General features: G+C 60.9%; 1 protein-coding gene across 6 annotated transcripts in view; it reads right to left on the reverse strand.

Moving 5' to 3' along the window:
- Positions 1 to 26655, reverse strand: part of LOC121489543 (SCO-spondin-like) — a 51440-nt gene that overhangs the window by 14073 nt on the left and 10712 nt on the right. For 3 of the 6 annotated variants that reach the window (XR_005987358.1, XM_041752681.1, XM_041752686.1), the window contains exons 24-73: positions 26257 to 26406; positions 25996 to 26089; positions 25739 to 25908; positions 25299 to 25532; positions 24866 to 25087; positions 24232 to 24429; positions 23574 to 23702; positions 23383 to 23474; positions 23063 to 23294; positions 22769 to 22921; positions 22513 to 22653; positions 22241 to 22423; positions 21983 to 22133; positions 21263 to 21416; positions 21047 to 21101; positions 20053 to 20157; positions 19537 to 19740; positions 19329 to 19438; positions 18617 to 18764; positions 18391 to 18529; positions 17837 to 17885; positions 17017 to 17074; positions 15619 to 15795; positions 15215 to 15358; positions 14459 to 14629; positions 14211 to 14375; positions 13322 to 13501; positions 13081 to 13203; positions 12812 to 12941; positions 12584 to 12709; positions 12330 to 12421; positions 11105 to 11278; positions 10629 to 10781; positions 9509 to 9761; positions 8059 to 8105; positions 7715 to 7885; positions 7052 to 7183; positions 6693 to 6838; positions 5322 to 5416; positions 4678 to 4730; positions 4319 to 4525; positions 4015 to 4185; positions 3831 to 3910; positions 2678 to 2847; positions 2128 to 2174; positions 1821 to 2012; positions 1560 to 1730; positions 1081 to 1281; positions 644 to 740; positions 338 to 537 (exon numbers count right to left, since the gene is read on the reverse strand). Coding sequence is in view for 5 of the 6 variants with exons in the window: in XM_041752681.1 (XP_041608615.1) it covers positions 338 to 537; positions 644 to 740; positions 1081 to 1281; positions 1560 to 1730; positions 1821 to 2012; positions 2128 to 2174; positions 2678 to 2847; positions 3831 to 3910; positions 4015 to 4185; positions 4319 to 4525; positions 4678 to 4730; positions 5322 to 5416; positions 6693 to 6838; positions 7052 to 7183; positions 7715 to 7885; positions 8059 to 8105; positions 9509 to 9761; positions 10629 to 10781; positions 11105 to 11278; positions 12330 to 12421; positions 12584 to 12709; positions 12812 to 12941; positions 13081 to 13203; positions 13322 to 13501; positions 14211 to 14375; positions 14459 to 14629; positions 15215 to 15358; positions 15619 to 15795; positions 17017 to 17074; positions 17837 to 17885; positions 18391 to 18529; positions 18617 to 18764; positions 19329 to 19438; positions 19537 to 19740; positions 20053 to 20157; positions 21047 to 21101; positions 21263 to 21416; positions 21983 to 22133; positions 22241 to 22423; positions 22513 to 22653; positions 22769 to 22921; positions 23063 to 23294; positions 23383 to 23474; positions 23574 to 23702; positions 24232 to 24429; positions 24866 to 25087; positions 25299 to 25532; positions 25739 to 25908; positions 25996 to 26089; positions 26257 to 26406 (7239 nt within the window). In the remaining variant the exon portion in view is untranslated. Of the gene's footprint in view, positions 1 to 337; positions 538 to 643; positions 741 to 1080; positions 1282 to 1559; positions 1731 to 1820; positions 2013 to 2127; positions 2175 to 2677; positions 2848 to 3830; positions 3911 to 4014; positions 4186 to 4318; positions 4526 to 4677; positions 4731 to 5321; positions 5417 to 6692; positions 6839 to 7051; positions 7184 to 7714; positions 7886 to 8058; positions 8106 to 9508; positions 9762 to 10628; positions 10782 to 11104; positions 11279 to 12329; positions 12422 to 12583; positions 12710 to 12811; positions 12942 to 13080; positions 13204 to 13321; positions 13502 to 14210; positions 14376 to 14458; positions 14630 to 15214; positions 15371 to 15618; positions 15796 to 17016; positions 17075 to 17836; positions 17886 to 18390; positions 18530 to 18616; positions 18765 to 19328; positions 19439 to 19536; positions 19741 to 20052; positions 20158 to 21046; positions 21102 to 21262; positions 21417 to 21982; positions 22134 to 22240; positions 22424 to 22512; positions 22654 to 22768; positions 22922 to 23062; positions 23295 to 23382; positions 23475 to 23573; positions 23703 to 24231; positions 24430 to 24865; positions 25088 to 25298; positions 25533 to 25738; positions 25909 to 25995; positions 26090 to 26256; positions 26407 to 26655 lie in introns of all 6 variants that reach the window. The other 3 variants (XM_041752684.1, XM_041752683.1, XM_041752685.1) reach the window with 3 other exon arrangements.

Consider the following 26655-nt stretch of genomic DNA (forward strand, 5'->3'; position numbering starts at 1 on the left):
GCCCAGCGCTGCCCCGCGCAGCCCTAGATGGCTACTTCTCCACCCACCCCACTGGGACCTGCTTACTCACCCCAGTGCCCACGCTCCCGGGGCTCCGCAGTTGGGTCAGCAGTCCCCTCCCTGGGTTATGCCCCTCGGGGTCCATATCACACCCTCCCACACACTCCCCTCCCTGAATCTGGCTACTCCCTCCTCCACTTGTCCATCATCAGCCCAAAAGGGCAGCATACAGGATGGGATGAGGAAGGCAAAGACACCTGTGTGTCCATGTCAAAGGCCAACAGGGGAATCCAACTTAAGTTGGAGCATCCAGGGTGACCCTTGGCCTGGGACTCACCTCTGCAGACCTGGGTGTGGCAGGTGCGGCTCTGGCGGGCCAGCCCAGGGCAGGGGGGCCGGGCACATCTCCGGGAGCGAAGCTGCTCCCCACCTCCACACGAAACACTGCAGTCTTCCCAGGGGCCCCAAGTACCCCACACACCAGGGCCAGGGCAGCCAGGCACCTCCTGGCAGCGCAGGATACCCTCCACACAGGTGCTGGGGACAAGGGAGGGGGCTTGAGAAGCAGGACCCTGGCCAGCTCCCCCAAGAGCCCTCTTGCCCGGCTCTGCAGCCCAGTCCCTCCCTGCTTCTCTCAGCTCACCAGTTGTCACAGAGCCCAGTTACCACCTCTCCAGGCTCCAGGCTCTCCCAGGAGCTGAGCCCAGGCCCCGCTGACCGGCTCTGGTTCTCAGGAATCCCTGAAGGCATGAGTAGGGTGGGGGACTCCAGATAGCTCAGTGTGTTTCCCAACCCTGAATCCCTCCTCCTGCCCCACTGCCTTTTCCTCCCTCCCTATCAGCCTTCACCCTGTGATGCCCCAGATTCCGGGCCTGGGAGATGGAAGCCCCAACCCGGAGCAGGCCAGGAATGCTGTGGGACGCATGAGAGACTAACTCCAGGAGCGTTGGAGAGGACAGGTGGCCCGTTCCCATCCTATAGCTCCAGGCTGGGCCCGTGGGGGACAGAGTGGTAGAGGCCGGGCAGGAGGGCACTGCTGTGCTTGGGGGTCACTGGGAGAGGGCAAAGGGAAGCACTGACCCATGGTTCCAGGCTGGTACTGGCAGCGGCAGTGGGCAGGAGGCACACAAATGCCATCCTGGGACAGCTGGCCAGGGGGGCACCCACAGCTGGGCTGGCAACCCGTCAAGCCCGGCTGGCACACACTCCCAGGAGACAGGTCCTGGCAGGAGCGGGGACAGGGCCACCCGCAGGGGAGAAGACCCTGGCCACCCCCACAGTCTGTGGCAGGAGGGAAGCAGAGAGGGTGATGAGCAGGGGCCCATCCTAAAGGATCCTAGCACACAGGTGACAAGCCCTCCTGCCACGCCCCCCCCACCCCTACCCCCGCCACCCACCTGCTCTGACCTTCCACCCTGCCCCAGGATTACGGGGTGAGTGATCTAAGGGCTGTTCCTCAAAGAAAGTGACACGGCAGTGTATGCTGGGGTCAAAGGTCAGAGGCAGTGTCTCCCTAGCCTTATAAGGGGACCCTCCCAGATCTCTGCAGAAACCCTCACCTGTGCATTGTGTGGCATTGTCCTGGCAAGGGCGACTCTGCCTGTAGCTCCCAGGGCAGGGCCTGCCTCCCTCCTGGGTTGGGGGCCAGACACACGCCCGGCTCCGATGGGACTGCCCCAGGCACGGGTCACAGGGAGACCACAGTCCCCAGGGGCTCCAGGCTCCATCCACTGTGCCAGGAAGACAGAACCATCTGCCCTAGGAGGCCTGGGAGGTGCCTGGCCTATTGAGATTTGAGCAGACTAGTGGGGGCATCTCACCTGGGCAGTCGGGGGAGCTGGGGCAGGCCTCCTTCTGATGCTGGGTCCCTGCCTCCCCTGCTTTCCCCGGGCATGGGGTCCCCCCGTGCTGAGGAGTGGGGCAGGTGCAGACCCTGGAGCGAGTCCTTGTCTGGCCCCTGCAGGGCTGGGAGCACGCTGTCCACTCCGACCATGGACACCAGCCACCAGGCACTGCAGGGGACAGTGGTGGAAGGGCACTGGGGGACAGGCATCTCCTCCCTGGTCCCAGCCCTCTCAGTGATGCTGGCCACTTTTCCTCACCTCCTCTGAGCTGGAACATACGTACCTGGGCAAGGCAGGTCTGTGCAGTTCAGCCTCCCCTCTGAGCAGGTGCTAGGCAGGGCATGCAGGCACAGGAAGGAGGGCAGCGTCTCAGCCCTGCCCGTGCCCTCCACATGCACCCCTCCTAACCTGCCTCTTCCCTTCCCCCTATACCCCTTCCTCCCCTTCAGGGGATCAGATGCCACCTCTCCATTCTCCTGGGCCTCCAGACCCTGCTCCCTGTCTTATTCAGGGGCCTCTAGGTGTCCTGTGGCTCCCTGCTGGTCGCTGGCTGGTGTGTCCTACTGGGGGATGACCATAGGTAGTCTGCTGCTGGCTGGGGCCAGACGGTGAGCAGAAACACCATGCTTATCACCCCTCCATCCCCTCCAAGCACACACCCATCCCCAGCCTGCCATGTCTCCCAGAGAGCCTCAGTTTCCCCACCTATTAGACAGGGGTGAGAGTCCCTGCCTGCATCTTCTCAGGGATCATGGGAATCTAACCTGCATTGGCTGAGACTCAGGAGAGCTCAGGTGCCCCCTGCCCTCACCCTGGCACCTCTTTCTGCTCACCAGTAGTTGCAGCCATCGGGCCTGGGCAGCCGAGCCCCTGGCTGGTGCCGCTCCCCGCTCAGCAGGTCCAAGCAGCCACAGTGGCTGCGCTGCACGCAGAAGGCCCCATCGGCACTCAGCACCTGGCCTGGAGGGCAGTAGCAGCCTGGCTGGCAGTGCCACTCGCAGTGCTGGGGGGTGGGGAGGCAGCAAGGAAGGGCTCGGGTGAGCAGAAAACAGGGCCGAGGGGGCAGGGAGGGGTGCCCTGGGGAGTCAGTGCAGAGCCCCATGGGAACGATGAAGTGAAGGAGGAGGTAGCTCACAGTCATTCTGTCCAAATACAGTATCTGCTCGTCCCCTCCCGAGGGGAGGAGTGGGGAGAGAAGACAAGAGCCTGAGAAGGTCTGCCCTGGGCAAGGGTAAGGGGGTAGGGAGGGTGTCCTCCAAATGTGAACCCTGTGGAAGGTTCGATGGGGGACCTGGTCAGTGCCTGGGAACCAAGGCATCTCCCTGACCTCCCTGGAACGTAGGAAGCAGGGCAACAGAAAGCTGGCTTGGGCAGGGGGTCACCTGGGAAGGCGCTGGGGTCCCCTGGGGGAGCCAGGAGCCAGGCATCAGCCCTTCTTCCTCCTTCCTCACCCTGACCCCTCTTAGACCCCTGCAGCAGACCTCAGGGCACCATCCCTTGAGCATCCCCGATCCAGGTCAGCTTCCACCCCGCACTGTGCTCCGTGCGGGGGCCCCTTGTATCTTGCCTCTGTCCCTCTCCAGCATCCTGGGCAGGTGTTCTGCGAAGTCACACCCACCAGGGCATGGATGCATACATGCATGCACACACATGTACCTTCAGAGTCATGATCCACACACCAAAATGCTCGTAGTGTTTCAGATGACATCATGGGCTCATTCCCCCCTTCACACGTGTTTATGCTATTTTTGTAATACAGTCTTTACATTCAGAAAGGCTTGATGTGATGAACGCAAGATTGCTGGGTGAAGCTCACTCCAGAACAAAGGGAAGCCAGCCCGGGGCGGCACTACCCCACCCCTCCCTACAGTGCTACGCTGCCCCAGGCAGCCCAAAGGGGTCATGACCCAAAGCCATACCCTGCCCTCCTGCAGAGTGACCCTCAGGGCCACTGGAGGGCATTCATTCTGAGGGAGCCAGACTCACCACAAGGTCATCACAGGAGCGAGGACAGGCAGGGCCACAGGGGCTGTACTCTGCCCCCTGAATGGCAGTGCAGTTGGTCACTGGTGAAGGGGATGGGATGGGCTGAGAGCTGTGTGCATGGCCCTCTCTGGCCTGTCTCTCTGTCGTGCTCCTTGACCCCCATCCCCTCGCTCCTGGCAGGTACCTGGGCACGGCAGAGCCTGGCAGGCCTCTCCCTGGGCCTGAGGCCCCTCGCAAAAATCCCCCAGGCCCTGGGGAGGGGGCTGGTCACAGGCTCGCATCCGGCTCCGCAGGCCTCCCCCACAGCTCCGGCTACAGCTGGACCAGGGCCCCCAAGGACCCCAGCCCCCAGCTCCTGGCGTGATGGCAAAGGAAAGGAAGCAGTTGTAGGGGGCAGCGGGTCTTGCGGGGGCTGGGGGCCAGCTGGGGCAAGGCAGCGGGCATCCATGGACTGTGGAATGCACTGTCTTGGGCACCGGAGGACTCACGGTCACACCCTGGCAGGAGGCAGGGCTCCTCCTCAGCGTCGGGGCCTGGGCACAGAGGTGTAGGCAGGTTTGGTGAAGATAGCGGCACCTTGAGGGTCAGTTCCGTGGTGGGGGGCCTGGTGCAGAAGCGGTGCCGGTGGCGTCGGGCAGGGCCACAGGAGGCAGAGCACTCGCTCCATGGGGTCCAGGGTGACCACAGGGGCTGACCTGGGGTACACAGGAGGGAAAGGCAGAGCGAGGATGGAGCGAGCACAGGCCAGAGGTTCTGGCCTGGGCAGAGCACCCTCCTCCCTTCCCCCCTGCTCTGCCCAGGTGCTTTCCTCTCCTGGTAGGGAGCCGTGTATGGGGCCCCTTCTCACCCTCCTCACAGGGCCAGGAGGTGCAGTTGGTGATAAGCCCAGAAACACAGGAGCTAGAAGAAAGCAGCAGAGGTCAGGGTGCTGTCACAGGCTGAAGCCTGAACACTCAGGATTCAGGATGTGACCTTATTTGGAGGCAGGGTCTTTCTTTACAGAGGTGATCAAGTCACAGTGAGGGTGTCAGGGTGGCCCTGGTCCAATATGACTGGTGTCCTTATACAAAGGGAAACATGGACCCGGCACAGAGAGGAATGACATGGAGACACAAGAAGGTGGCCACGTGGAGGCACATTGCAGGGATGCAGCCACAGCCCAGAACCCCAAGGATCACCAGCAGCCACACAAGAGAAAGGCCTGGAGCAGACTCTGCCTCGCAGCCCTGAGGAGGAACCACCCCCTGACACTTCGAGCCTTGATTTCTAGTCTCCTGATGTGTGAGAACACCAGCCTCAGGTCTGTTGTGTTGTTGCGACACACTACAGACCAAGACAGGTGGGGAGAGAAAAGATGGGCACGGAGGGCGTGGGCAAGGGCCTCGGGGAGCTGGACAGCTGTGCCCAAGGGGGCAGGGGGGTCTCCACAGCCCCCTGGTGCTGCGTGGGGAGATGGCAGGGTGCTCTCAGGTCACAGCCATGGGTCCTTACCAGTTCTCGCACAGACGAAGCACCACACTGCCCGGGGGATAAAGGCGCCCACCGTGGGCACAGGGGCAATCCTGGGAGGGCACACATATGTTGTTCTGGAACCAAAAACCTTCCATCATCTTCTGGCTTCCAGGTGGGTCTGGCCCAGCCTGTTCCCCACCATCAGAACCCAGCACCCTTTCTCAGGCTCCCACCCTCCAACCCCACCCATGCTCCTTCCGCAAACAGCCCTTCTGCTCCCATGGCCGCTCATGGGGAAATCCATGCCAGCGGTTACAGGAGGGGCAGGGATCCCTATTTCTGAAGCAAAAGACCATCTCCAATTGCAGGACAGGAAACTGAACTGTCAAATGCCCACAAAATCAGCCAACAAAATACAAAACGAGCAATTCATATAGCAATGATGTTTTTAAAAAAAATGCCACATTTTCATCAAGGAAATTTAAACTGGTGAATTATACACACAAGGAGTTTGGACAAAAGTTGCTAGTGTCCCAAATTTTTAAAATTGCCATCCATCAGCACATGATTCAAAGATCAAATGTACTGAGGTGTGAGCCAGGCCCTGGGAGACACGTCAGCATTTTACAGACTCCGATGGCTAAGTACATTATTACCCCAATTTGACAAAGGAAGAAACTGAGGCACAAGACTATGCAGCCCCAGGTCACAGAGCTCCTAGTAGAAGAGTCTGATTTGAACCCAGACCCCCCTGGAGTCTGGCCCCTTGCCCACACCCTGGGCTTCAGCAGCTCCTCTGTAAGCCCTCCCCACCGCCCCCTGAGCTTTGGTCCAGATTTCATGGTGCCCGCCTGATTTCCCGACCTGGTTCCCACTGCCTTCCCACTGCCTTCCCACAGCAGCTCTCCACACTCTGAAGTCTCTGACAGTCTCATCAGGATCACCTCCTCCAGGAAGCCCACTGCCACCAACCCAGCCCCCGCCAGTCTGCATCCCGAGCTCCACAATATGCAAAGCTCACTTCCTGTGTAAGGATGGTTCTATCTTCATTCTAGGTGCTCTGGGTCTGATTTCCCCAGACTAGAGGCTTCTCGAAGGCAGAGTCTGCTTTTTCCCTATCGCGTAGCCCTCTAAAACTAAGTGAGCAAGGCGCTCAATAAATAACTAATGATAACGTAAGAGAAGAGAGCAGCTCAAGTAGGCATGAATCATAAGGATCTTCTAGACCTATCACTATTTCACAAATGGCAAGAGAGGCTCATGGAGGCACGAATGTGACTCACTCAGGGTCACCTGCCGGCTGCTGGCAGAGCTGAGCTGTGACCCCTGAGTTCAGTGCTTTTCCTTTCAACCCTGAAGCCCTATATCCTTGATTCTGCCCCTGCTTGGGTCCTAAGGAAGTCAGCTCACCAGCAGGAGTGTCCCGGATGGGCAGTAGCAGCCGGGGTGGCAGGTCTGGTCAATCCCTGGAGGGGCACTGAGCTCTGCACAGGAGGCAGGGCCCTGGGCACAGTCCAGCCACCGCTTGCCCCCGGGACACATGCCAGGCACGGGCCCTGGGAACACAGAAATTGGTAGCCCAGCCCCAGCACATTTGACTCTTCCCGGGGCTCCCAACCCAGGAGAGGAACTGGCTCTAGGTGGGGCCAGGGAGGTCACAGGGCTACACGGGAACTCAGAGGGGTACCTGGGGTGACAGGGAGGGGTTAATAGGGTGGGACGATTCCTGACGGCCGAGGCGCAGTGGAGGAGGTGAGTGCCGCCCTCACCTGCACAGGGCTGCAGCCCACAGCTGGAGAAGTCTAGAAGGCCGGGCAGGCTACCGCCTCGGGTGCGGTTCCGGTAGCCACTGCCGCAGGGCACAGAGCACGGAGACCAGGGGCCCCACTCCCCACCAAGACCTGGGGTGGCAGCCAGGTCACTGTGGGTCTTGCCTCCCACATTCACCCCTGTCCCCCCTTCCACCCAGACCCCCTAGGGCGTCCCCCCTTCTCACACCTGCAGCATCACGGCCCCCCATCCACCCAGACACCCTAGGGTGCCCCTCCCTTCCCACACCTGCAGCATCATGGCCCCGCTCCACCCACTCTAAGGTGCCCCCTTCTCACACCTGCAGCATCATGCCCCCCCAACCAAACACCTTAGTGTGCCCCTCCCTTCTCACACCTTCAGCATCAACAGCACCCTCCCCCCCCCCCCCCGACACCCTAGGTCACCCCTCCCTTCTCACACCTGCAGCATTACAGCCCACCTCAGGAGGCCTCACTCCTCTGCCTGGAGCAGGGCTGGCCTCCACAGAGGACCCCTTAGGGAAGGGCTTTTGGGGCTCTCTGGGGACACTTCCTAGTATCTTTTGGGGGTGTGGGGAAGTGACTGGGGATGTTCCTGCCTCCTCTCTTGGGGGTTCTGAGGGCCTCAGTCCCAGCTCTTACCCCGACACGGCCGCAGGCTGCAGAATTCGGCCTCCATGTTGGGGCCCTGGCATGCAGCACCCCCAAAGGAAGCTGGAGGCGCAGTGCCTGCCCGGAAGCGCCGCCGAATGCCCACGTCGCAACTGCGGCTGCAGAGACTCCATGGGGTCCAGGGGCTCCAGCCACAGGCCACTGCCAGGGTGGGTATGGGGAGGGGCAGAGTAGGTGTGAAGCCAGGTCAGGTCATCCCCAGTCCCCAACTTCCCTAGGGCACCATCCACAGCCCAGGGGTTCATCTGAAGGGACCAGCAGCCTCTGTGGTCCCCGAGGACCCACCACTGCAGATTCCTGGGCATCAAGGGTACCTGGGCAGGGCTCCGAGGTGCACACCATCTCACCAGACACACAGGTGCTGCAGAGAGAGGACCCGTTGTGGCCACAATCAGGCCCTGCCTTGTGCAGCTCAACGCACCTGTCCCCAGGGGGAAGCGGCGGGCACCACCATGTCCAGTTGCCCCGTGTTTCCCTTGAACTTCATGAGGTGGCTGAGAATTCTCGTCCAGGCCCTCTCACCTAGTCTCACCCAGTAAACTACCCGAGGCCCCAGGCACAGCGCTGTCTCTTGTCTCTCACTTTGATCAGAGAGTCACCTTTACCTAACTTGCATTCTGTTTGCATTTGTTACAGTTTGGAAAGGACTCTGAACAGCTCGCAGAGCCAGGAAGAAGCGATATATTTATTTTTTTTAATAATTTTTTTTATTTATTTATGATAGTCACACACAGAGAGAGAGAGAGGCAGAGACACAGGCAGAGGGAGAAGCAGGCTCCATGCACTGGGAGCCCGACGTGGGATTCGATCCCAGGTCTTCAGGATCGCGCCCTGGGCCAAAGGCAGGTGCCAAACCGCTGTGCCACCCGGGGTTCCCGGAAGAAGCGATTTAGAAAGAGTAGACCCTACCATGAATCTTTGGGAAGAAGTGTGAACTTTTCTTTCCTTTTACTTTTCTCTAATCAATGTTTTATTTTTTTATTTATTTTATTTATATATTTTTAAAGATCTTATTTATTCATGAAAGACACAGAGAGAGGCAGAGACATAGGCAGAGGGAGAAGCAGGCTCCTTGGGGAGCCCAATGTAGGACTCAATCCCAGTACCCCGGGATCACAAACTGAGCCAACGTCTCAACCACTGAGCCACCCACGTGCCCCTCTAATCAACGTTTTAAAGCCCACTGCTCAAACACAGGGGATTTCGAGAAAAAGAATGTAAGAAAGAAAAAGCCAAAGAGGAAGGGGTGGGGGAGAGGAAGCCGAAGGGGATCATGGGTGGAGGGGCAGGGGATGGGGAAGAAAAAGGAAGAGGAGTAGGAAAGATGGAGAAAATGAATTTAAACGTAAGAAAAGGAAAACAGAAAGTGCGGTAAGAATGGGGGAGTGCGTCCCCTGCTGGCAGGGCACGGGGGGGGGGGGGGGGGGGGGGGGGGGGGGGGGGTGTCAGCGTGGAGCCGTGAGATCTTTGAGCAGAAATCAAGTGGATCCCAGGTAGGAAGTACACCCAGGAAAGGGAAGTGGAGGTGACTGGAAGGGGAGGTTAGAGGACCCTCTCCAGCCCCTACTCCCTTCCCAAATCACCTCCCTTGTCTGAGCCTGAGCCTCCCCACAGATGCCCAGCCAGGTGTCTCACCCGCCTTGGTATCCCTGGGGCCCAGGCCTGGGATAGCTTGACCCCCGGTGTGTGTGTCCAGGCCTGTCCACCCCTGGAGCCACCGAGCAACCCCTGCCCCCCACCCCTCACTGGGGGTCAGAGGCTTACCAGTTGTTGCAGGAGTCCAGCAGAGCCACCGCTCCCAGTGCGTAGAGCCTCCCATGCAGCTGACAGGGACACTGGCTACGGGGCAAGCAGCTGGCATTGTGCAGGAAGAGGCCAGGGGGGCAGGTGCAGCCAGGGGCACAGAAGCTGGTGCACTCCACCCCCGGGGCCTGAGCCAGGCACAGCTGAAGGCAGGGGCCCCCGTCCTGCTGGCATTGCTCTGCTGAGCGGAACACCATGTCCCCCGGGCACTGAGCTGGACAAGAAGACAGAGCGGGTCTCAGCATGGGCAGGAAAGGGTTAGGAGATGGAGCGGTGAGGGGAAGCTGCAGGCAGGTGACCGGGGTGGGGGGAGCAGGAGTGAGAAGCCAGAGGAAGCCCCTCCCGCTCTCCACGACACCCCCCCCCAGCCAGCCCCCCCCCCCCCCCCCCGCCCCCGTAGGCTTGCTCTCGTGTCTGGGAGGTTGCTGGTAAAGATTCATAGCTTTGGCTGACTTTAATACAAATATCCTTTAAAAAAAAAAAAAAAGATTTATTCTATTGCGGGGGGGGGGGGGGGGGATGGGGGGGTGGGAAGCACACCGGGAGAGGAATCTTAAAGCAGACTCCATGCTGAGTCCAGAGCCCAACACAGGGCTCAATCCCAAGACCATGAGATCTGGGCCTGAAGTCAAGAGTCAGACGCTCAACAGACTGCACCACTCAGGTGCCCCAACACAAATATCCTTGAAAGCCGAGCAGTCACTGGGCCAGGAGCAGGGCTCAAAGGAAAAAGGAGAGGGACACGGGGCCAGGGGTTTCTAGAGAAGGGCTGGCTCTGCTTCTCGAAATTCCTGCAGTGAGTGGTTCTGCCCGAAAGCCAGTCTGACTTCCTTAGCCACATGCCTGGGAAGGAGACCTTGGCCAGGGAGGAGCAAAGAGCCTGAGCCTTGGGCCGCAGCCCGTGCCTGGTCCCCAGGGCACAGGAGCCAGAGGACAGAGACCAGGATGCTCCGCAGTTTCTTAGCTCAGGACAGGGCCCGTCCTGGAGCCAGAGGTCAGTGATGTGAGAAGGTGGGGTGAAGAGAGGTCAAGGCCAGGGGCTGGCTGGGTAGAGAAGGGCAGGGGCTGGGGGAGGTTGCACCTGTGCAGGGCTGTGTGTTGCAATCCCTGGTCTGGCTGTGAGGTCCCTGGCACTCGGGGTCCCCAGAGCAGCTGCGCCCACGTATCTGGATGCCTCCATCACAGGGGGCTGAGCAAGTGGACCAGGGAGCCCACAAACCCCAGGTGCTTGGCACTGTCGGGAAGAGCCAAGTCTATCACCATGCAAGCGAGCAAAGATGTGGGCAGGGGATGGGGCATGGGAGGGCCGGGGCTGTGTGCAGAATCTCAACTGTAGCTTCAGCTAGGATTGTCCCAAGCACCCCTGCAGGCTAGGCCCACCCTGTTAATCCCAGGGTGGGGCTGGAGGAGAAACTCTGGGACAACAGGTCTGCTCTAGCCCCTCTGCCCCCTCCCGTCCCAGGTGTTCAGAATCTGCCCAAGGGGTCATTCTTCCCCTTCGCTCTTCATCCCACTCCAGTGATCAACCCACCCCAGGGACAGAGGGGGGGGGCATACCTGGGCACATAGGGGGGCTACAGGGCTCCTCCTGGGTGGCCTCTCCTGGGCAGGATGTGTCCCCGGGGCTGGGGCAGAGCCGGAAACGACTACGCCAACCGGGGCCTCCTCCGAGGGTAAGGCAGCTCCGGGAACAGGAGGACCAGGGCGCCCAGGGAGTCCAGCCCAGCACCTCTGGAGGGGAAGAGGGAGCAGGGGTCCTGCACAGGAGTCCTTGCAGGGCTGAGAGACTTGGGAGACTGGGCCGGGTATAAGATGGACTTGTAAAAATGGGGAGTGCCTCTCTGGGTTCAGACGTGGCCTCTGCCCCTTGGTGACCCCCACCACCCAGCACAGCCTCCTGTTCAGCCAAGATCCCAAGCCAAGCTCCCAAGCCAAGCTCCCAAGCCAAGACTGGGCCGGGTATCAGATGGACTTGTAAAGATGGGGAGTGCCTCTCTGGGTTCAGACGTGGCCTCTGCCCCTTGGGGACCCCCACCACCCAGCACAGCCTCCTGTTCAGCCAAGCTCCAGCTCAGGCCACACCTCTATCTATGGGCCCGGCTGGCACCTCATGTCCACTACCTACCCTCACATTTTCCCCCAGATCAACTCTTCCAGAGTCTTCTAAACACCTGTCCTTCATTCAGCTTCAATGCCGGGAACCCAAGCCCCCACAGATACTGTCAATTAGACACCTGTCAGGGCCCACTGCCCCCTTCTTCCCTTCCCTGCTGTAAGAGCCTGGCCCAGACCCCATGGAGCCACGCCTGTGCCCCTGACTCCTATTCTCCCCTCTGCCCCACCTGCCTGCTTTGCAGTCTCTGTTGCACCTGCTCTGCCAGAGAGGACCCCAAGCAGTGGGAGAGGGAAACACTCTGGGCTCCTTCGTGTGGCATCTGTGTCCTCCTGATCGGCTACCCCAGCCTTAACACTCGGCCAACAGGACCAGCTTCACCCCTGCTCTCAGACACCCTGTTCCCGCAAGACCAGCCTGCTCTTGGCACGCGGGCAGGCTACATGGGGAGAGGATGCTGCCCAGGCCCCATCCTCTGTCTTGTCCCCGACCAAGCCTCATGTGTCAAGGCTACTTCCAGGGCCTCTTGGACTGGAAGGCCTCCCTGACCGCCATGCAGGGGGGTCGGTCGCGCTGTATTCCTAGGGCAGGACTTAGGAGGAGGGAGGCAGGCATGGGGTGGGTAGCAGGCCCCCGCATCCTGGGTCCGATCCTGGCTGCTGACCATACCTGTCCCACACTCCACATGGCAGGCCTGCAGCTCCTGACTGTTGCCTTCACACGGGGCGCCCCCGGAAGCAGCCGGTGGGTTGGAAGGGGATCTGGGGGGAGAGGCAGCCTGAGCACCCACTGTCCTCATCCTGCCCTCACTCCTGTCTTCTTTGTTCGAGGGTCCTCCAGCCACCACCCTCCCTCCATGACCCTTTCCCTTCCTTCTCCCATACTCCTCCCCCTGCCCCCACCAATGGCTCCACCCCGCACACCTGAACCTGGCCCTCACTCCAGAGCCACAGGAGCGGTCACAGGGACCCCAGGAGGACCAGGCTGACCAGCCGCAGGGCACGGGGCAGTCCCCTGGTTCACACAGCAGTGCCCCCTTCTCACACAGGCTGCAAGGGAGAGGGAGGCAGAGGAGGTCAGGACTGGGAAGGGGGGTGGGGAGGGGCCGGTCCCCTGACCTAGGCCTTCCCCACCAGAGCAGACATCCTCACCAGCGGGTGCAGTTGTCCAGGAGGAAGGGCACCCCTGGCTGCTTCAGCTCTTCACCCACGAGGCAAGGGCACTCAGAGAGGGGCAGGCAGCGAGCATCGTGGAGGAGGAGCCCAGGGGGGCAGCGGCATCCTAGGGTACAGGCAGGAGGACACTCAGCCCCAAGTGGGGGGCAGTGGGAGGGGAGGCTGGAGACTGAGGGCCAGCAAGCATCCTAGACTCCCCCTGAGGGCTCCACCCGCCTCACTCCTGCTTGCTGGGTGTGCCTCACCCTCCAGACAGTGCCCGCTGCAGCTTCGGTTGGCCTCAGGATCCATGCAGGAGGGTGGACACGGTGGCACAAGCCCCTTCTGGCACAGCTCAGCACTAATATGCACACGGCCAAGCCCACAGTCTGGCGGGAGATGGGCACTTAGGCAGGGTGGGTACAGGAGGCCCAGTGACCTTCCCCAATAGCCCCACCCCCACGGAGCCCCATCCTTGGATGCCCCTGCAGGGCCCAGCTCCCTCACCTGTGTCACCTGTGCAGGGCTGCAAGCTGCAGGGTGCCCCCTCCTGGGAGGCCCCAGGGCAGGGAGCACCACCATTCTTGGGCGGGGGGTCCACACAGTTCCTCTGGCGACTCCGATGGCCACCCCCACAGGAGACACTGCAGGGCCCCCAGGGCCCCCACACAGCCCACGCCCCAGCCACTGTGTGGGAAGAAAGAATGGAGGTGGAGCAGGGCAGCCCGAGGAGACACAGACTGTGCAGGAGAAAGCCAGGCGGCTGAGGAGAGAGGACCTGGACAGTGGCCAGCTAGGTGGCCTAGGGCAGCACCACAGCTTCCTCTCCTGTCCCAGAAAACCTCCGCTAGGTGGGGGGATCTGAGTAAAGACCTCCAGGTGCCTCCCAGGATAAGGCTCTGGTCCCTGGAAGGGGCTGGGATGTGGGAGTCCTGCAGCAGAGCGTCTCCTGGTGGCAGCAGACACAAAGCAGGTTAGGAGGCCAGGGGTGGGGGTTCCAGAGACCCCGGTGCCCCGCTCTGCAATGCAGAGGCAAGGTGGGGACTGTTCCTTCAGACCTACAGAACAAAAGGTCTACGAGGTCTTGGGCACAGCCTGGTAACACCGTCACTCTGAAGTGGGACCGCCTCTGGGCTCTAGTTCCCACACTGAGGAAGTCAGAGACCCATCCAGGGCCACTTGGGCAGGAAGAGGGCAGGGCCAGGGGCAGGCTCCCTGATTAGCCCTCTGGAGGTACAAGGCTGTGACATCGGAAGGGGCTGTTCTCCTAGAGTCCCGGATAGGAGCTCAGACCCTGGGGTCCCCAAGAGATCGAGGCTGTCCTCCCCGGTATGGGTCTGGATGGGAGCCCACCACAGGTGTCCCACCCAGGGGAGGAGGCCAGGGAGCCGGTTACCTGGGCAGGCCTGCACGAAGCAGGGCTGGGTGCGGAACCTGTCGGATGGGCAGCTGCCCCCAGGCAGGGAAGGCCGCAACACGTCCCGGCGCTGGGAGGCGAGGCCCGGCCCGCAGGTGCGGCTGCAGCTGCTCCAGGCAGACCAGGGCGCCAGCCTGCAGTCCACTGCAAGGGGACAGGTGTCCAAGACTCAGAGCGGGGCTCACACAGGAGCGGGGCCCTCAGAGGCATCCCTGCCAGGGACCTACCACAGCCGTCCTCGTCAGAGCCGTCCTGGCAGTCGGGCCGCAGGTCACAGCGCCGCTCAGCCGGCAGGCACTCACCACTACCACAGCTCAGCTGGCTCAGGGAGCAGAGGGTTCGCGAGGCCGGCAGCCCGGGTAGGGCCGTGGTGGGCACCGTGAAGGGCACAGGGCCCACTGCCCGCGAGGTCGGGGGAAGGGAGCCACGTAAGTGATTCCTGACCGGCTGATAGACTGAGCCCCTTCTGCCTCAGACCACGAGCAGAACAGCTTGTTGACCAGAGGTCCTGCCTCTGTTTCCTCCTGAAGCTTCCCATGCATGTTGGATAGATGGATGGATGGATGGATGGATGGATGGATGGATGGATGGATAAGAATGACGGATAGGGTGGCTGAATGTATGTTGGAAGGCTGGCTGGCTGATGGATGGGTGAGTGGATGGATGGATGGACAGATGGATGGACAGATGTTTGGATAGACAGATGGTTGGATTAATGGATGAATCTCCTCAAAGATCAGACAGGGTTTGTGAAACAGGCTAGGACCCAAGACCTATCCCACCTGCCCTCTTGTCCATCTGCAAAGACACACACACTCCTGGCTCTTACCCACTGTTTCTTTCTACTCTCTGCTCCCCTCCAGCCTCTCACGGTTCCTTCCCATAGGAGCTAGGAACAGGGGGCGGAGACTTCCCCAAACCTAAAGCCCTCCTGCCACTGCCACCCCTGTGACTTCAAACCCTCCCCAAGGGCCCCTGCTCACCACAGTGCTTCTCGTCAGAGCCATCCAGACAGTCCTCCCTCCCATCGCACACCTGCTCCTGCTCCACGCAGCCCAGCACCTCACAGGGCACCTGGCCTGGGCTGCACCACACTGGCGGGAACGGCTCCGGGGTGACACTCTGGCCTGTGGGTGCCACTGCAGCCAGCTGATGGGACACCTGCCCACCACGCCTTCCGTCCCTCAGCCCCCCACCTCCCTCCTCCTGACAGTTGGTGTGCCTCCACTTCCTGCATCAGGAGGCTTGGCCCTAGGTCCTCCCAAAACCCTGCCCTCGTGCTGTGTGATCTTGAGCAAAGTGGCTAATCTCCTGGGGCCTCTGTCTCTCCAACAGGGACGTTGTTGGGATGTGTGGACTTAGTGGGTAGAAGACCACAGAATCTTACCAGCAGGGGCCCCTGGAGTCTCTGGGTACTCGGGGAGCACTGTCACGGCTGCCATTCCTGGTCCTGGGGATGTGGCCTCAGGCTGGCTTGGGGAGGGGGTGGTCCTGGTCTGCACAGATTCCCTAGGACTCAAGCGAGGAGCCTCAGAGCCTGGGACCTGAGTCACTGGCCCTTTCTCTGTGGGTGCAGGAGGGAGAGGGGTGAGACCCGCCCACTCCCCTTCCATGAGATGAAGCAGACAACAGGTTCTCCCAAGGGTCTCCGGGCTGGGCTGGGGGTGGTGCAGGGTAAGACCAGACCACACCCTACCTTCTGAGGGCCTTCAGACCACAAATGAAGTGGGATTTGGTCCAAGGAACACAAGAGGGTTTTCCATTAAAGTAAAAAAGAGCTTAGTTTTTGTTTTGTTTTTTTGTTTTGTTTTGTTTTGTTTTGTTATGAGCTTTGTTTTGAGCTGAGAGATGTATCCTCCTCTCAAGGACACACGCATGGCAGCTTCCAAGTACAACTGACAGGACAATGTTGAAGGCCCTGTACCCAATGATACCCTGGAAGCTACAGCAGAAAGGGGTTTGAAATAAGAGATTAGTGTTAAAAGACAGTCATTTTTCTAGAAGCAGATTTAGGATGACATTAGAATTCATCACATAGTCTGCGTGTTACAGACTCAAGCGATGGTACAAGTTGCTTCATCTGCTTTTCACAAAAGACACAGAAACACGGGCCAACCAGGCTCCTGGACGGCTTCCGCTGGAGCTTACCAGAAAGGGCTGTGCACGTTGTCTATAAGACCTCTTGGTCTTACAGATGGAAAAACGGAGACTGGGTAGGTGGTGAGGCAAACCCAACGTCTCCCAAGGGAGGAGACCAGCTCCAGGACACAGCTGACTGCCCTCACAGCCCACCCCTTCCTTGCCTTGCTGTGAGACAGCTGGCCTTGGGCTCACGCCCAGATGACGGCTCAGGAAGGCTGGTATGTAACCAGCAGGGAGCTCCTTTCTTGGCCAGTTTAGGAACATGCTAACTTGGTGACCCCAACCTCCCTGTGCCCACTTAGAGACCCTTCAGAAAGGGGTGCCCGGCTGCCTTCATGAGGGAGCAGTGGGGCCAGGCAGCATTCCACAGCCCCAGGGAGACCTGTCCTGGCCAGGGGAGTGGGGACAGCAGCCATACAGCAGGGCACAGGCTCAGCCCTGGGAGCCAGCCTGGGGCATCCAACCCTGGAATCTGGGAGGGCGAGCAGGGGCAGGATTTGGCCAAGGCGTAGTGACCAGGTCTTCCCTCTGGAGGCAACCCTACTCCAGTGAGGGATGCCAGGGGCCAGGAAACTGACTACTGAGATGTAAGGTCCCTTGCCCTGGGGGCTGGGGACGAGGGGCCTCGAGTTTGTGCACATACCTGTGGGGGGTATGGGTGACCCTTGCCAGGGATGCCAGCCTTCAGCCTCTGTCAGACCCTGTGGATGGAGAGGGCTCAGCCACCCACACAGCCTGGGCCCTAAGGCAGCTCTGCCTGGCGACTAGGCATCCACATCTCATTCCCAGTGGGAAGCACCCGGGGCCCATGGCCCCTCTCCTGTCCCCAAAGTGCAGGGTAGAGCTGAGAGCAGAGCCTTACTCCCCCACACACCTCCAGGCTGGACACCCCCCCCCCGGTCCTGGGAGTTCAGGGGTCATTCTCACTGCCCCACTCAGGATCCTACTTCGGCTCTTGCCCCTCAAACCCCCATCTTCCCCCAGGACCCACACCGGTGGGCCTCAGTGCTGCGATCACTCTCCCTGCTGGGTTCCTGACCAGGCTCTTCTCCAGAGGAAATGCCTACCCCTCATCTCCACATTATACAACCCCCTCATCCTTCCAGCCTTTTCCAGAACTCTGGGGACCCCAGGGACAAGTAGGCTCTTCCCAGCTCTGAGTGCCTCATGCCCTGATGCCACTACCCAGGCTGAAGACCTCTCTTGTCTCCCAGACTCCTCCAGGCCAGGCATCTGCCCTGTGCGTCTCTGCCCCTCTGGTAGCCAGAACCAGGCTGGACCCAGGAGGCTCACAGGCTGAGGCCAACCGCAAGAGCAGACCAGGGACGCATAGGAAGGCAGTGCTGGCTGCAGGAGTGAAGAGATGGAGGATTGCAGGGTGAGGGAACATGGCTGCAGAGGCCCTGGGGCAGGGACTCCCCATGCCCTACACCCCATGTGTTGGGCCTCAGGTCCCCACTCACCTCCCTGGGCTGGGTGGAGAGTGCTGGGGTCCTGGCCGTGGACCAGACTCTGAGAAGAAAAATAAGGGACTCTGGGGGGCTCTCCCAACCTCAGAGTCCCCAGCGGGCAGGGTGGTCAGTGCTCTCTCTGGGGGAAGGGCTGGGGCACCCCAGAAAGGCACTGCCTGCTAAGACTAGACACAGGTGATGCTATCTCAGTGGTTTTCAATGATTAACTCCCCTGGAGGACTTGTAAAACAGATTTCTGGGCCGCATCCTTGAGTATCTGTCCCAGTAGGTCTGATCTGGGGCCTGAGAATCTGCATTGCTAGTAAGTTCCAAGGGATGCCAATGCTGCTGGTTCGAGGCCACATTTTGAGAACTACCAACTTCCAGACTCTAGGCAAATGGCATAGAATCTTAGACTCCCATGGTGGGCAGGGGCCTCCAAAGGCACCCAGCCACAGGCAGTTGGTATACAAGGCCCTGGGCACCTCGGGGCTGAAGATGTTGCAGAGCATCTGTCACAGGGCCGGTCCCTCTGAGGCTGAGCTGGGTAGCAGGGTACCCCATACCTGCCAGTGGTGGCGGGGTGGGGCCCACAGCCCTCCTCATCTGAGCCATCCTCACAGTCCTTCATGCCGTCACACAGCACCCCTCGTGGAGCACACTCACCAGAGGCACAGCGGTGCCAAGCCCCTGGGCACAGGGGTGCTGCCAGCAGGGACACAGGTGGGAGAGGGTGGCTGAGTGCTTCCCCCCCAACAAGCTGTCCCTCCCCCAGCCCACCTGTACGTTTACCTGGCTCACAGCCCAGCAGCTCCACCTGCAGGGAGATGCTGTGGTCACCCCTGGGGACGTGGGGCCACACCCGGACATGCCGGGCCTGTATCATCTGGCCAAACATCTGCACTGGGGGGCGCACATCATCCCTGTTCCTAGAGAAAAGCTGCAAGGACAGGGGCCCTGTTCACCAGGCCCGGGCTGGCCTGTTCTTCAAGCTGCCACCCTGACCCTGCTGAGAGACCCCGCCTGATTCAAGTCTCCCAAACTTCAAGGAACCCAGAGCTCCTGCTCTCCTGGCATTAATCATCAGGATCCCTTAAGGCTGTGCGTTCTGGCCCTGGTGTGTCCCCAGAGACAGAATTAAGAGTCAATACGTGGTATAGCCTGATTCTTCCCGCTTCAGGAGGCTTGTCTCCCTGGGGGGGATACAAACCCCAAAAGGGCAAGGCTGTATCTCAGCTGCTCTTGAAATGATCCCTGAGATCCTCAGTGAACTTGACTTCACCCTACCCACCTCCCTCCACAGAGCTTTGCACCCTTGCCCTGCACCTGAGCCACTGTGGTTGCTTCCTACACCCTTTTGACAGCCCCTGCTACTGAGAGGTGTTCAACAAGCCTTGAAGGTAGGAATGTCCCTCAGGAGACTGGAAGGCCTCCAGGACGAAGACTGTGGGACCCACAAAGAGGCATGGTGGGTCACTGGCCCAGGAGGCTTGGGCAGCAGTACCTCGGCTGGGGGCAGGCTACCAGGCAGGATGTCACTATAGTTGTGCCAGTGTAGACCATCACTGCTGAACTGGAGCAGGTCCAAGGACCCAGCCCCCTGCGTGATGATGCCTAGGGGGTAGGGCAGGGGTCAGAGCTGAAAGAATGAGCCCACCCCCAGCCCACCATCACTGCCCATTCCTCCAGCCCCCACCCCCCACCCCACGGACCAGTGAGGTTCTGGGGCAGCAGCAGGTCCAGCTGCAGGTAGGTGGGCCAGGTGTGCTGCTGAGCGTAAGTATTCTTTGCGATGTTCCGACCCTGAGAGCCAGGCCCCGGGGTGGAAGCCCCCAGCACGGCAGCCTGGGTGGGGAGCTTCGGCTCCAGGCTTCCCTTGGGGAGTTGGGCCAGGCCCAGTGGAGAATAGCAGGGGTCTAGGTGCAGAGCAGAGAGGGGCTGGTGTTGGAGAGGGCAGAGGGTGGCAGGAGCCCTCCAGGAGGATAGTCGGGAAGTCACAGGGGAGCTGAGGGATGCCAAGGGCCCTGCAGTTGACCTCGACCCAGGATGGAAGGGGGTGGTCCCGGGAGGAGAGTCAGACAAGCAACTTAAGCCATGATGACTTCCAGATCCTGAGGATGACCATCCTCCCGTGGAAGGTGGGCAGATCCCAGAAGGCCTGCCTCCCCCCTAGGCTGGAGACCCCTGGGCAATTTCCCGTCTGCTCTGCAACAGCATGTGGCCCTCACCTCCAGGCGGAGGCAGAACGTAGGTGACCAGAGGGGGTCCGATCTGGGGATGGAAGGCTGGAGAGGGGGTAGGAGTGGCCATGGGGTGGATCATCTGGTTCTCACCTGTGTAGGGAGACTCGAGGGTCAGGAGGGGAGACCTGCAGATAGGCTCACACCAGCCCCTGGCCCGGCACCCAGGGCTCTCCCCTTCTTGGAGCACTTTCCCTCCCAGGACTTCCCAGGAGCCCCCAGAACAACCTCCCAGTTGGGAAAGGCCCATCCTCCTTCCCTTGGCTTGAGCTGGGGGTTTCCACTTCCACCGAATATTTATTTAGAGAACATAGAATAAAACCGCCAGCCTGAAACTACTTCAGGGCCGGGACCAAGCAGCTGCAGTTCCTAATCCAGGGCTGATATTGCTAATAGGGGACCTTTGTGGGCCCTAGAAAAGGTATCTCTGGATAGAAGCAGCCCTGTGGTTGGGGTCTAGCTCCCATTTGCTGACTAACTTGCGTAGTGAACAATCTATACAACTGTGTATGCTGCCTCTCCTCTAACCTCAGCAGCCTGTAGGTGGACTTTTAGGATGAGCAATCTGGACCCATAAATGCCATTAGTTTTCAAGCCTTTGTATTTTCTTGTTTCATTTATTTTTATTTTTTTTTAAAGATTTTATTTATTTATTTGAGAGAAAGAGACAGAGATAATGACAGAGAACACGAGTAGGGAGGAGAGGGAGAAGAAGGCTGCCCACTGACCCAAAAGGACAGAGAAGGCAGGCAGAGATTGAGACCTGACCTTAGGAGGGCAGAGACAAGCCTTCCCACCCAGAGGGCCCCTTCCTTCCCCAGGATCCAGGACCCAGACTCCTTCCACCCTGAGGCTGGGGTAGTTGCTCCCCCCTCTGACTCTGACTCTGACTCTGACTCTGTGCTGCCACCTGGGGCTCCCTCTGAGTACCTGCCCTCCTCCTATCCTAGGAGTTCCCCAGCCATTCTCCAGACCTACTCACCAGGCTGGGCGCAGTAGCAACATGAGTCTCCCATTCCCTCCACCAGGACCCAGCCCTGTGGACACAGAGTCGGGCTGGACATGCTGAGCTGGCAACCCACCAACCTCTGACCCAGTCTATCAGCAACCCTGGCCTCTGCACACTGCCACCAGCCCCCCCACCCCACCCCCACCTCACCCCTGCTACCCCAGCCCCAGGCCCCTCTGCCCCCCTCACCTGGGGGCAGCTGCCCAGCGGACAGTAGAGGGAGCAGTGCACGGTGCTGTTGTGCAGACACTGGCAGACTCTGCAGGGGCCCTCTCGCCAGCGCTCCCCCACACTGTGGACCCGGCCCTGCTGCTCACAGCCCGCACAGGGTTCCGTCTGGCACCTGCACAAAGGGCCGCCACCGGCTGAGTGGGCTCACCTAGGCAACCAACTTGTCCTGATGTGCTGGGAGTGAGTGGCCTCCCAGGGCTTGGGACTTTCAGTGGTAAAACCGGGAAAGTATTGGGTCAACTGGGAAGCTTGGTCTCCCCATCACCCAGATCCCACCTCTGCACCCGAGAAACTGCAACTGGCCCGTGAGAGGGGCATGGAAGCAAGCTATGCCAAAACCCTGGCCAGTGGAGCCCCTTTCAGAGGGGGTTGGGCAGCCAGACCCCACTACTTTCAGAGGCATGGGGATACAAACCAGAGGACCCATACCTGCCCCTAGACTTGTGGGCTCCCTAATCCCCCTTTTGGACCTGGAGGGCATAAAACTGATTCAGGGGTTCCCCAAAGATGCGCTGGGAATCCTGATGTTTAGGCTGATAGGGCTCAGAATAGGGAGGTTCCTCATCTGGGGTCCATGGTGCACTGGAAGCATCTCGAGTGAGAAAGGGGACACCAGTGGCTTCCTAATTGGGAGCTGGGGTTGAGGGTTGCAGGTCCCCCCGGAGTGGGTACAAGCACCTGCGGGCCTTGCGGTGGATGCCACGACACTGGCGACCTTGGCCGGAGAGGCGGGGGTTGTTGGGGCTCCGGAAGGACCACTGAATGTTCTGGCTCCCACAGGGGCCCAAGCACTCAGCCCAGGGGGACCAGGAGGACCAGCCACAGTTCACTGAGGGAGAGCCAAGAGTCAGGGGCCAGTAGAGGGTTGGGTACCCCACCGGCTGGCCCGGGAGGGGACGAGGGACCCCTTAGGAAAGGCCAAGGGCAGGAGCTCACCGGCACAGTCTGGGTCGGGCCGACAGCGCTGGGGCCGCCCATCTTGGCAGGTGCAAAGTTGACAGTTGGCCTTGATGCGCTGCCCAGGCCAGTACCGGGCTCCATCCAGCAGGCAGGGGCACTGCCGGGGCCACACACACCGCCCCTCACTGCCCAGCACCTGGCCTACAGGGCACCAGCAGCCTAGGGGAAGCCCAGGGTGAGGCTTCCCTGCAGAGAGCTCCGCCTCTGCAGATACACCTGCCACCCCCTGGGCCCAGGGCCCCCCTTACCTGGGCTGCTGCAGGGCTGGTTAGCTGAGCACACAGCCTGACCAGAGATCTCATCACAAGTCAGAGGGCAGGGGGCACAGGGCCAGAATACCAACTGCCCAGAGCAGGTGGCATTGGGGCAGCCATCCTGAGGGCAGGGCCCTGAGAGGAAATCAGAACCAGAGTCTGGGAAAGTGGGTCCCCTGCAGAAACAAGCCACCCAGGAGCAACCCCTCCACACCCTCCTCCCCACAGTGCTCTCCTTCCTTGCACTCACTGATCTGACGGGTGGCGTGAGGGCCTCCAGGTAGCATGGCACAGGTCCGGCCCCCGTTCTGGGGGTGTTGGCACTGTCGCTGACGGGTCACGGTACCCATACACGGCTCAGTGCACAGGGACCAGGGAGACCAGGAGGTCCACTGGCCATCCACTGTGAGGAGGAGGGGCAAGACAGGTTGGTGGGGGTAGGACATGAGGCCAGGCTGTGAGCCCAGTGGTCTTCCTCTCCTTTGCTCTCTCCAGGGGCCCCCACCTAACCCGCTGGTCCTCCCGGGCACCCCAGGCCCCTCACCTGGGCAAGCGGCTGTGAAGCAGGCCTGCGTCTGGTGCTCAGGGCCCCCACAGCGCTGCAGCACTGGCAGATGAGGTGGGGAGCAGTGGCGGCTCCGGCCCTGCACCCCAGGCCCACATGTCTGGCTACATGGTCCCCATGAGTCCCAGGGGCCCCAGGCCCCACAGCCCTGCTCTTCTGGGGAAGGCCCTACGTCCCCTGCCAATTTACAGTCAGGCTGTCCGTCACACACCTAGGGAGGGAATGGGAATTAAGGTTCCTCTTGAGTTGGGTGGCACGATGGCTCTGCCTCCTGTGCACCCCCCCCGCCACAACCTCACCAGCTGGAAACTGATGCAGAGGCCATCAGGACAGGAGTATTCTGGGCAGGGAACCCTTGTTCCATTGGGGCTTCCTGGGGCTGTCACCCCCTCTGAGGGGAAGAGAAGAGAAAGCAGACAAGGAGTGAGAACTGCCCCACATGCCTCACCCCCCACCAGCCTAGGCCTCCCCCAGGGGAACAATGTCCTACCACAGCCCAGCTCATCTTTGCCCTGGGAACAGTCAGAGATTCCATCACAGAGCTGCTCGGGGTTTAGGCACAGCTGCAGAGCTGAACCACACCAGAAGAGGCCACTGCACGGGGGCAGCTGGGTGGAGCCTGCGGGCACCAGAAAAGCATCCTGTTGTGCCCTCTCTCTGCAGAGGGGCTGGCAGGGGGAACCAAAGGCACTGAACCTGAACCTAGCCCAAAGACACCTTTGGGAGGGGTCTGGGAGGGGCGGGCAGACCTGGGGAGGGGTGGAGCCTTGGGCAGCTGTCCCCTCCTCCCAGGGACAGGTGGTGGGAGCGGGAAGGGTGGATTTGCAGGGGCACAAGGGAACCCCCAGGTCTGGTGGGGTGGAGCAGGAGGGGTAGCCCCCAAAACAGGCCCACTGGTCATGCCACAGACCCACTGCCCTCGGCTTTATCCCTTCTTGCCCAAATGTGGGCCAAAGCAAAAGCCCCTTTCTTCTCTCCCTTGGGCCTGGGTGGAAGGGCAAAAGTCTTCAAAGACAGTGTCATGAAAAAGATCAAAGGAGGCTCTGACGACGGGACACCTCCGTGGCTCTTCCCTGGCTGTGCCGCAGGGGTGGGGGTGGGGGTGGGGAAGGACCGGGTCTGGCGGCTGTGCAGCGCCGGGCTCTCACCGCAGGCGGCAGGGCCCTCGTCTGAGCCATCCGGGCAGTGCGCCTCGCCGTCACACAACTGTGCGGGGGACACGCAGGGCCAGCCGCAGCCGTGCTCGTCGCTGCCGTCTGCGCAGTCCTCCTCGCCGTCGCAGAGCCAGCCCCGGGGCGCGCATTCGCCGCTGCCGCACGGGAACTCGAGGGGACCGCAGGGCGGCGCTGCCACGGGCACCCGCGCTAGACCAGGCTGCCCGCCTCCCTGCGCCCTGGCCCTGAGGGTCCTTTCCTGCGCCCGGACCTTCCCCACCTGCAGCCCCTCCACACGTCCAGGCGCTCCCGCACTCCGCTCCCGCACTGGTTTCCCAAAAGCTGTCCCCTCCTCACCCAGGAATTCCGCTCACCACCTCCAGCCCCCTCACATCAGTGGGAAGGCCTTGGATGTCACGAAGTTAGATCCCGACTCTTCCAGCACCACCCCTTTCAGGTTGCGAATTCTAGTGTCTTGGGGGCCTGGGTCTGTGCTACCTCCCCCCCACCCCTCAGCCCCCCCACCCCGCACCTGCCTCAGTGCCTCCCTCTGAGATGCTCTCCCCACCTCTCTTTCCCAGGCCTCTAGACTCTAGCTTTTTCACCCCCTTTCCCCCAGCACACTCACCGGAGCTGGCACCGGCCAGGGGAGTTTGGACAGTCTCCCCAAAGCCAGCGGAAGAGCCAGGCAGAGTGCCGGCCGGGGGGGTGGGCAGCAAAGGAAAGGGGCAGTGCCCAGGTCCCTCGTCAGCTCCATCTGGGCAGTCCCAGATCCCGTCACACAGAAGGATGGCCCCCACGCAGGTGCCATCAACACAGGACACCTCCCCAGGAGTGCAGTGCAGCTGCCCTGCAGCCAGGGAAAGGAGGGGTGGTCCCAAGGCACTGCCCCTTAAGCTCACTGTTTGGGGTGCCCCTATTCACACCTCTACAGGTGTCAGTTTCCTAGCAGGAACCTGAATTGCTGAAGGAGGGGAGGCAGGAAGGTTGGGGCTCACAAGACAGGCCTTGTGGGAGGGGGGTGCCCAGTGGACTGGAGTCCAGAGGGGAAGACCACTCACCCAGACAGGCCTCTTCATCAGCAGCATCTGGACAGTCGGGATGCCCATCACAGAGCAGCGTGGGGGGCAGGCAGCGCCCATCAGCGCAGGTCAGTGAGTTGTGGGGGCATGGGCAGCCCCGCTCATCTGTCCCATCTCCACAGTCGTCCTGCCCATCACAGAGCAGGGCCAGGGGCAGGCAGTGGCCAGAGCTGCAAGACATCTGCCCCTCCCCACAGCCTGGGGTGGCGCAGCCTGGCATGAGGCAAGCCGATAGGGTTAGGATGACAAAGGGTCCTAGAGAAGCCCCCCCTCCCCCAGAAAGACCAGAACAGCCCTGCCCACCAGGCATAGCCGCTGGCAATGTGAGCTCAGAAAGCCACTCTAGCACAGGTTTTAGTTACCTGTACGACGACTGACCCATCACTCAGCCACTGCCCCACGCAGGCAAGGACACTCACCTTCCTCGTCTGAGCCATCACCACAGTCATCCTGGTTGTCACAAAGCCACCTGTGGGGCACACAGTGCCCACTCTCCTGGCATGGGACCTCTCCCTCTACACAACCAGGCACCGGTTCCTCACAGCGTGTACTGTCGCTCCCACAAAGCCACTGACTGTCCTGGCATGTGCTGAGCACACAGTGTCCTGGGATCAGTCACAGTGCTGGGCTTTGGCAGCCCAGGGTCATGGGGCTCCCCTGAGGCCCCCCCACTCACCAGTTCCCACAGCTGTTTTGCAGTATGGTCCCCGGGGGGAAGAAGCTGCCGCCTGACTCACAAGGGCAGGAAGCCGGTTCTAAGCAGACTCCTCCTGGGATCACAGGGGGCAAGACTGGAGCAAATGGGGCACAGCAGCCCCTAGCGCCAGTCCTGTGGCCATGACCTTGTGGCTCTCTTCCCTGTCCCAGCACCACCAAGCACCACCCCCCACTACCCCTCACCACCCCTACCCCCGCCCCTGATTCTGACTCTACCCACCATGCAGCAGAGTCCCCTCGGGGCAGAAGCAGCCCTCCACACAGGCAACAGCCTGGCAGTGCCACCCAGGCTCAGTACCATGGTCATGGCAGGTGGAGGGACATATGGGGCCACAGGCCTCATATACCTGGCCCCCTTCACACTGCAGAGCTGGGTAGAGAGGAGAGAGGCTTGGGTCAAGGTGGTGCAAGGGCATCAGCAGGTAAGCCAGCCCAAGATGATACACACGGAGCACACGGGGCAGCATGGTGTAGACTCTTGCTGAGCCCCTCTCAGGGCTGTTTGTAATGTGAAAGTTCTACAGGAAAGCAACCTCAGTGTGCTTAAAGTGTGCGCACCACACATATTTGCCCTTGAATGAACACACAGCTTGCTTGCAGGCCAGGAAGAGCATCCACA

Source organism: Vulpes lagopus, chromosome 4, assembly GCF_018345385.1.
Source record: "Vulpes lagopus strain Blue_001 chromosome 4, ASM1834538v1, whole genome shotgun sequence".
Lineage (NCBI taxonomy): Eukaryota > Metazoa > Chordata > Mammalia > Carnivora > Canidae > Vulpes > Vulpes lagopus.